At 38.1% G+C, this 9,915-nt stretch overlaps 1 protein-coding gene across 1 annotated transcript; it reads right to left on the minus strand.

Annotated features, from left to right (window-relative positions):
• Nucleotides 1-1,551: 1,551 nt before the first annotated feature.
• On the minus strand, nucleotides 1,552-9,132 carry LOC109481858 (fibropellin-1-like; the record flags this gene model as incomplete). Its single annotated transcript, XM_019784481.1, has 7 exons — nucleotides 1,552-2,441; nucleotides 4,608-4,718; nucleotides 6,056-6,169; nucleotides 6,751-6,864; nucleotides 7,486-7,599; nucleotides 8,776-8,889; nucleotides 9,015-9,132. Coding segments are annotated over 7 exons (1,575 nt in total), but the record flags the coding sequence as incomplete, so codon positions are not given.
• Between the last annotated feature and the right edge of the window lie 783 nt (nucleotides 9,133-9,915).

The following is a 9,915-nucleotide window of genomic DNA, read 5'->3' on the forward strand; positions in this document are numbered from 1 at the left end:
ATGTGGATTTGGACAAGGAATATCTATGACAAACTGTACAGAAATTTGTACAGCTGAATAATGCATCGGTATTACTTTAAAAATTTTTTGAATGAAATGTATCATTCTTGTTAATAACATATCAGAAATACTAAAACGTACATTAACCACAGATAATAAAGGCATTGGATAAATCATGAAGGTAAAACTCCAAGAATAGAATGTTAGAATGCATGAATGCATGAATGAATAGAATTAAATGTTAACAACACTATGCATATATTATGTTAATATAGAGGCAATTTGTATAATTAATGAGGACATGTTTTAATGAAATATTGCCAATATTGTAAGTTGAGTTTAGAACACCATAAATTAAACTACATTATATTAATTGCCACCTTATTTCCATATTCAATGATACAAATCATTTACATAAACTCTACATATTTCATGGAGGTATGAAATCTCGGAATTCTTGTTGGTGATTGCGTTCTATGTACATCAACAGTGGTATAAGTATACTAATCTGTACATGTTCGGCTTCTCGTTTTTTAAGACAGTTGTACGTGTAAGAATGATGGAAGTTATAATACATGGTTAATAGAGTTGTATAAGGAATATGCATTTTTCTCCCTCTTTAAATATTTAAAAGCAGGGAACTTTTTGTATACCTTTAAAGAGTACATTTCGATATTATCTAGATTGGAATATTTGCAAATTCTTTGTTGCAAAGGAATGCGCTTGTAACTACATTTTTAACATGGAGTTTGTGTAAACTTATCTGGAGTTTTGTGATGGTTATTCTTTGTCGTATGTTTGTAATGTTGTACGTAGTTTGTTTGTTTGTTTATTTGTTTATTTGACTTTACCACCAGATATACAAATAGAAGGGAGGACAAAACAGGTGCATTGACACCTTTACAAGTTGTCCTTCCAAGCACAACATACAAAATATAAATACAGATTACACCATTAAATACAAAACAAATTGCAATAATGAACATCCTTAACATCACATATTGTACATCAAACATCAAATATACTACATTAAACATCAAATACTGTACAAAGCAATATCAAGCTAATAGTTTTAAATACATCTGTAACTAGACCAATCTTTAGTATTATTTTGATTTAGTTACATGGCCATGGTAATATCAATCAATCAATCAATCAATCAATCAAATGGTTTATTTGTAAAAACAAAACCTTGTAGCCATCAGCTAAATTGTGTCTTGCTTTACAATTTTGATTTTTGACATATCTGGCATAACACACTAAAATTACCAGTTAATCAATAAAATCCATATCATTATACATTGACATACTTAAAAATAACAGTTACAATTTAATATTGAAACTAACAATTACAAACATATATTAAGTACTAACACAAAAATATACAAAGTAAATGAGACTAGAGGACAGACTAACCACCCTAGAAATATCATACACATATGCGTGGCTATATTCATCTGATTATCCATCTTTCTACGGCAAAGCGAACTGAACTCTTCAAACGACGTATCATCTTTCTATAACTAACTCTTCATCTCCTTATCCATCTTTCTATGGCAAATCGAACTCCTCAAATGACGTTCCGTACTCTTCAATCGTGTGATATTTCTCTTCAGCATTGAAGGCCCTGTAGTAAACATCATCGAAGAAAAAACCGTGGTATTTCTTTTTATAATTGTCGTGCCTCGGCTGAAATTTGAGCCTGTTCACATACTCGTAGGCCAGACCTTCGTCGTACCGCTGGGTTTGCATGTATGCACCTCCGGAAAGGTTGTACTTCTGATCCACAACGTAGTGCCATTCGTCGAAATAGTCTACAGGTTTGGCGTGTAAAGTCATTTCGATTCTGTGCCAGACACTGATATTCAGTCTTTCGGCTATGTAAAAGTAGTGCCCAGTGGGACAGTTCTTATGTAAAGCGCAGTATTCATAGCTAGGGTAACTGTCCGCAACTCGGATATGGAGGCCTTTAAACCGGGCTCCCCTTTGTTCTGGTTCCGCATAGATTTCGAGGTAGTTTGAAGCTCTTTCATTCCCTTGAGGATTCCCTGCTACTACAGCAATCTTGGACTCATCAAGCTTAGTGTTGGCAAGTTTGAAGAAGAAGGAAGCGTAGAATGAGTCGGCACCTGCTGTGTAATTCCCGTCCGTTCTTCCTGCTGTGGTGTTTAAACCAGGGGAGAAGGGCGTCCCTCCTTTCTGAGTGTCGTAACCTCTCTTGAAGTGCCAGGAGAAGTTGCCGCTGTGTTGTTCCACGTTGCTGACGGCCTGGCCGACGTCATTTCTGTTGCCCGGACACTGCGGGTTGTATACCCGGAACGGGAAGCGGTCTCTCTGTCTACAGTCTCCTAACAGACTCGGTCTCTCCCCGGCCGACCAGTCTCCTCGGGTGATGGAATCACCAAGTTGCCAGTCCGCCTCGACGTTTTCACCGAGGAACACTGTACAGTGAAAAAAAAACAACAACTGAAAAGGTATCACTTGTTAAGAAAGTCCCTAATCAACAATCTACAGTACTTGGTAGGCTCTATCTTTACTGTACACAACATTTCTGAACATTTCTTAATATGTAACATTTTACTTAGAGGAACACACGCGCCCAGGTACAAACTGTAACATTTTGACAATCATGCAAACTACGTTATTGATACTAAACGGTTTGTATTAGATTAACCCCGTACATTTATTGATCCATTTCCACCCATTTGCTGTTCTCTGTTGTTTTTGTCACTGACTGTGTACTTGTATGGTTGGTAGTGAGCTTTACACTGCACGAAAAGTTGGATTTACCAAAGGTTGTAAACTCAGGTAATGTTTACTATGTACACAGTATCTGGCTTTACAATGGTAGTAAATAACGATCCAGAGCAGTAATTTCCTTTACAGCCCTTGACCTTTATTTACTGCCATTTAAAAAAAAACAAAGTAAACATTACACGACTATACTGGTATCGGTAAGTTTTCGTGCAGTGTTAAATTTAACTCACCACCATGTCCTGTATTATCCATGTCGAATTGAACTTTTACCTGGTCTAGCCTAACCCTGAAGGAAGCAGTTGCTTATCACCATGTTAGTTCAATAATATTTTTAGATTATTTTAAGATTTTTGTTTACGTTTTTTTCTTCTTTAAGTATAAGACACTTTAAGGCATCCAATGCAATTTCAGTGCGTCAAAACTGGATTTTCAAAGTAAATTCTCTGGCCATTAATAAATCAACCCTATCCAATAGCATTCTGATATCTGTGAGGCAAAAATATGATGTCGCTGATATAAACGGTTGCTTCACCTTGTTTCATAATAATAAAATTATCTTAGGCTATGTAGCTACTTCTGGCTACTTCGTGATGCCAAAAAATAAACAGACGTCTCACTTAGCTTAGTTTGGGCCATTTCAAACGCTTTAACCCTATCTAGACCGGGGGGGGGGGGCTAAAAGTGCCCGCGCCAACTTTGATGTCACATAGCGTCTGAATGGCTAGGGCTAGAACCACCAAACTTGGTGACTTTTCCTAAAATATTGTTGGCAACAATTTTCTATCATTGGAATAAGATAATAATTTTTTGTGTTGCCATGGCAACGGGTTTCTGACAGGCATTTTTTGCTAAATTTAGTACTTTTTGTTTCAACAATAGAATTTTATGGGTTTTATGTCAAGTTACTCATGGTTTCTAATATTAATAACATCCCATATGAATTTATGTAAATTTTATCATTAAATATGCATAATTTATGCTAATTTCATGACGTCATTGGCCAAAATCCAAGTAGCGGACCATATCATTAGAACAGGTATATACAAGTTATTTTCCTTAAAATTTCATCAATACTTCCATTTCTTTATCCAAAAAAGGTTAAATGAAGGTCTTTGGTATGTTTAAAATGTATTTTAGGCTTTATCACGAAAAAAAACTATTTTTGAAAATTCAACATTGATGATCCAAGATGGCGGATATCTTAAATATGTATGACGTCATTTTATGACGTCACCGGTGTTGCTATGGGCAACATAAGACTTAGTACACTCTAATATTCTGTCATAAACACTTTTGGTAAAGTTATGTTGAATACCATTTAGTTTTCAGGGAATAGCCTATCTAGACGGTTTTGGCCAATAAAATCCCATTAATGACGTCATAATGACGTCATATTACGTCATAATGACATCAAAATTGTAGATATGATAAATTTTAACTAGTACACCATCCTCTGAAAATTTGGTAGCCATACGACATACCGTTAGCGAGTTCTGAGGGGGGGCCGAAAGAGCCCCCCCCCCCGGTCAAATCTTGCTCAAAAAAGCCCGGTCTAGATAGGGTTAAGTACAACATGATGGTAAATATATGCCAAGAAATGACATTATATTGTATATACATAGATATTAATATCCGTCAGATTTTCTCATCCAGAATATTTTTTCGCCCTGAACTTGCATTGGATGCCTTTAACAGGGGTAATTTGAGATGGTCGAAACATTTTTAAATTTCCGAAAACTAAAATGTTATGATTCACTGATATGAATAATATGGACACTAACATATATACATAACATTATCAATGATGTCTGGTAAAAAACACACTAGCAGTTTTTTTTTTTCCAACTCACCTTTCTCACAGTATGTTCCTGTCCATCCGTTATAACACAAACACCTGAAGCCTGCGGGCACCAACCAGCAATCTCCGTCATTCTCACAAGGGTTAGTTGGACATAGGCGGTCTGGAGGCAACATAATGTTATAGTAGTAAAACGTTGAACTTTATTCCAACACACACAGTTTACAAAAAGATCAAATTTTCAGCGACCACTGTTGCCCTCATCAAACTTTCTAAGAGGCATTGAGGAAGCCAAATATATCAGGGAACTTAAGCCTAGAGATGGTGGACGATATAAACTCCCTGGCACTTTTGCCTAATTGCTCGCGTCACGTATCAGTAAAGTCTCGTGTGAATAAGGTCAGGTGTTTGCAACTGTAACTCTCGCGAGATCACGTTGTGAAGTGAGTGGTCATTAATTATCCTGAAGAAGGCGACAGAAAATTTGATCCCTGTTTAAATTGTGTATTGGAATAAAGTTCAACGTTTTACTATTATTACTACCAACACAGATGAACTTTCATGATAATGTTATAGTGTTGAGAACATAAGGAAACTATGTATTGTAACCCTAGAAGAAGTCAGGATTTCTGCGACAGTTTCTATTTCTTTATACAGCTCTTTTATCATGCTTACCAAAGAATTTTTATGTTTTCCTCTCCTTACCTTAGATTTTCCTCTGTTTCTTCAGTACCACTATTTATGACTGACAAAGGTGTCTGACAGGGGTGTTTTAACTTGAGCCCCACTCATGATTTAGTTGGGGTGCATGACACCTAATTTACACAATCTATATGTTTCTTCTTCATTGTATGTTGATGATGTTGTAATGATTTATAAAGATTGATAAGCGGGTACTAACATATGAACTCTTCGCAGTTCCTGCCTCTCCATCCCTCCCTGCACTCGCACGTGTACCCGGGAGCCTCGTCCCGACACGTGCCGTTGTTTTGGCACGGGTTAGAAGCACAGAAGTTACCTGCAACAATATGGTAGGGTTTGTCGTGGGGTCGTGTGGCGTAACGGCAGTGTGTTCAACTCAGACCAAGATCTTAAGTGGTCCCGGGTTCGAACCCTGCCATACCACCGATCTTATGCCCTTGGGAAAGGCACTTTACATGGCTTCCTTAACGTGAAAATGAGCATTGTCTATTGTCCTCTGTGTTGGTTCCGGCATAAAATAAGTTAAAAGAATGAAGTGGGCCGTCACAACGCCTTGTGATGACATGAATTGAAACTGGTAGCAGCTTTTACTAGAAAGGTTCTTATACAACATGTGAATTGTTAAAACTATACTGTCGGAATGCACCGGTCCCTTCAAAAACTGTAGCAAGAATTCTAAGTTCAGTTCAACTTTATTTAAAACCCTGTCCATACCATGCCTATGGTATTGTATGAACTGAAATAAAGATAACTCTACCATGCGCTATCTAAAAGGCTTAGCCTGTATTAGGAACTTACTGATGTCGCAGTGTGTCCCAATCCAGCCGTACCGGCAGATACAGCCGTACCCGTTCACAATGTCAAAACACCTGCCCTGGTTTAGACAGGGCTCCGACACACACTCATCTATGTCTGTGAAATGAATATTGAATGTGCAAAAGTTTGTAATTAGTTTCAAAATCATAATATTTCATGTTGTAATAAACGAATTATGATCAAGGGTTTAGCACACTATCGTTCTTACTCAGAGAAGTCTATTCTTCCATGCTATTTCATCGAATCTGTAAAGTGTGGTAATTGTGTTTACCCTCACGGAAGGAAACATATTGTTCTGGAAGGAAACACATTTGCTCTGTTTCTTCTTTCTCTTCTTCTCTCTTCAAACAAATAAGGGCAGTGACCAGGACCAAACGTCTGTCACCATGGTAACTAGTGTTGTGTTACAACATGATCATCATGCAATTTTATAGCAGGAGGGATTTAAACTCCTATCACCATATATATAAATGTTTTTGTTGTGTAAGAATTAACAGAGCAGACCGTATGCAAAAGTAAACATTATGCATTTGCTTTGCAAATGTTACATTTCTAGTTTTATTTGTATTCGCTATTATAGCTTTGGTGTTTCATGAGTTCAAGAAGACCTTTACCCAAGTCAATACTTTTATTACGAGTACATGTATGTCAGTACAGAATATATCCTCTTATCCCACCTATATCGCAGTGGACGCCCTTCCATCCCGGGTCACACTGGCAGATGTACCCGTTCACTATGTCCAGACATGTGGAGCCGTTCCTACACGGACTGGACGCACACTCGTTGATATCTGAGTGCACACAATTAGCTTTCAACATCATTGAATATTATACATAGTATACATACATTTAAAGTCTCCTAAACATTCCATCTAGCTGATCAAAGTATACACCTTGATCATAGAACGGTACATTTTCGCAATTAAAACAAGAGTTTTACGACCAAATTGACCATTTTGCTGTATTTTACTACTGTTTATTGTTCATCGATTGTACTGTATTGTGTTTATTGTAACAAACTACCCAATTCAGGGAGACTTGTGTCCTTTCCTGCACATGTATGTTTGCGGTTGGAAAACCATAAAGACGTCGTATTTCGAGGTCTCACCAAGGTCTACAGCTACATTTGTAGCTACCAAGATTCATAACAATCCATCAAAAGCTTCGTATCGTTCTAAACCACACACATGCATAAATACCTATACACACACACACACGCGCGCGCGCGCTACGGAAATTATAACCTTCTTGTTGAAGATAATGAAAAAAGCAACACCAAGTCTCAACTACCATCCCTGAATAGAGACGGGGGACGCCACAAACTGTATGCATTATTTGATCCCTGCTCGAGAGGCATTTTGCGTAAGGTTACGTCACAATCATTGTATGTACGTACATGATGTGATGCCCACCTGTTTCACAGTGTGTCCCACTGTATCCATCCGCGCACTCACACGTATAGTAGTTCACCCGGTCATGGCAGGTGGCGCTGTTTAGACAAGGCGAAGACGCGCACTCGTCTGTGTCTAAAAGAAAATGGAAATATTTCTAATCTAACATGACTTTATTTATTATGTTTACCTAAGGAAACCTTATTGTTTTTGCTCCGTTTCTTCCTCTTCTTCTTCTCCAAGCAGTGACCTATGACCTGGCCAATGACATGATTTGTTGACGTCTGTCACCATGGTGACTGGTGTTGGGTTACCTAATGTTGTAATTTCATGGTCTGCTCTGCTCCTTTCACCATTTACTAGTAGTACATGTAAACTATGTGAATGTGATTGAGTAAGAATTAACAGAGCAGACCAGGTCCGGAGCTAAACATTATGCATTTGCTTTGAAAATGTTACTTCTCTAGTTTATTTCATCTTAACTAACACCTGGGTGGTCCTTTCAAAATTAATTGTTGATTATGCAATTGCATGTTGATGTATTGTAATGTTTTATGTATGTACTCCAGTCTCTCCTGGAAGAATAGCTGTCACCCAAAGGTGGGGCATCTAAAGAAGAGTTTTTTTTCACAATAAACCACAACATAAACCGGCGCCAGGGAAACATAATATAATGCAATTTGTTTAAAAAGAAAATTATACAAGTAACATAACTGTCTTACAGTTAGTCAGTTTAAAGCTTTTAACTGAAGTGAAAATTGATGGAGATATGAAATGTGTGTAGAGCTTCATTTGCTGTACAGCTATACAGCTGTGCAGCTATGCCTTTTAGTCATATCTCCGATGCCTGCAATATGTTCTCAATTGGTTTGTAACAGGCTACAAAATGACCCAGCAGATTCATTCCTTGTCAAAAACTGGTGTCGTGCGTACAATCAAAAATTGTGAACCAAGTCTAAAAGTCCGGTTTTGCCGCCACAAGTTTTTATTTTTCATAATGAATTCTACCGACATATCAGACGAAATTTTCAATCAAACACCAAAAGTATGTCTACATGATAATCTAGGAGGGCAAAGCAATGTTATGCTGAGGAACATTTCCAAACCGGGGCCTGGCCAGGCTGTTTTGATTGACTTAAAAATAAACAATATAATATCTATAAAAACGCAAAAAGTTCCATTTTTTTCAATCTTTGTGCTTTGTTGTCTTTTCTATAATACTTTTCATTCCATAATACTGCCCGGCGGGGCCCCGATTGGGATATGTGACCTCAGCACTACGAATGATAATAAACGGACTACTTGACTGACTTATCTCACAGTGGGTCCCCTCCCAACCAGAAGTACAGCTGCAGGTGTAGTAGTTCACCCAGTCATGACAGGTGGCGTTGTTTTTACACGGGCCGGATGCACACTCGTTGATGTCTATATAATCATAGGCAATAGATGAGTCCGTGTAAAATTCATGCGCGCGCGGATGTCATCAATATAATCAAATCAACTTGACTTTATTATAAAAGAAACAAAGATATATAAACAAATAAACTCACTGATCTCACAGTGGGTTCCCTCCCACCCTGGCGCGCACACACAGATGTAGTAGTTCGTTCTGTCGACACAGGTAGCGCCGTTCTGACAAGGGTCCGACAAGCACTCACCTATGTCTAAATATAGCGCGTGATCGTGGGGGAAGTTAGTTAGTCATGTATACATGTTAGTACGAGGTTAGTACCAGGTTTGTTCACGTTGGGTCCAGCAATATCGTGTACAGCACCAGTATAAGACACAGGACCATGCTGGTACTGTTGTGTGCATACTTACCTCACTTACCTATTTCTTTAAAAAAAACTTACAAGTACAGCGACGTACGTGGACGAAGAGAACTGGTTGTTGACGATGTTGGTTGGAGTTTCTGTGGAAGAGTCTGTTGAGCGACCATCGGATGTATCAGCAGCAGCAAGAGACACTGCCAAGCCAGGAACTTGTAGAACAGCCGTTGTGACCGCTGTTGCAGATCGTCTACCACGACGAGAAGAGCCGGAGAACACGTACTGCGTGCGCTAACTGGAGCTGGGTTCCGTCTCTGGAAATGTCTACATGTGGTCCTTGTTTCGTGGCATCCACTATGCAAAAGAAACAAAACAGAAGGAAAAGTATTATACGGATGTTTCAATTTATTCTGGAAAATTTGGTCATTTGAGCCTTTAACTTGTTCTTTGTTGAACGTATATATGTGTACGAGTTGCAAGAGGAATTTAGTATATCCAGAACGTTCGCTTTTTCATATGCATTTTTAAAAGGAGTTTTGTTTTTTTTATCCAGAGCGTTTTGTTTTCATATCCAGAGATACAAGTCATTCTGTATCCAGTAAAGATACTAAAATTAAATTTGTCTTATTAGAGTATGCGTGTACAAAGTCGGAAGCTTGACAATTATGTAGCTTAGTGGATT

The sequence above is a fragment of the Branchiostoma belcheri genome, unplaced genomic scaffold (genome assembly GCF_001625305.1).
Source record: "Branchiostoma belcheri isolate BF01 breed outbred unplaced genomic scaffold, Haploidv18h27 scaffold58, whole genome shotgun sequence".
In the NCBI taxonomy this organism is placed as follows: domain Eukaryota; kingdom Metazoa; phylum Chordata; class Leptocardii; order Amphioxiformes; family Branchiostomatidae; genus Branchiostoma; species Branchiostoma belcheri.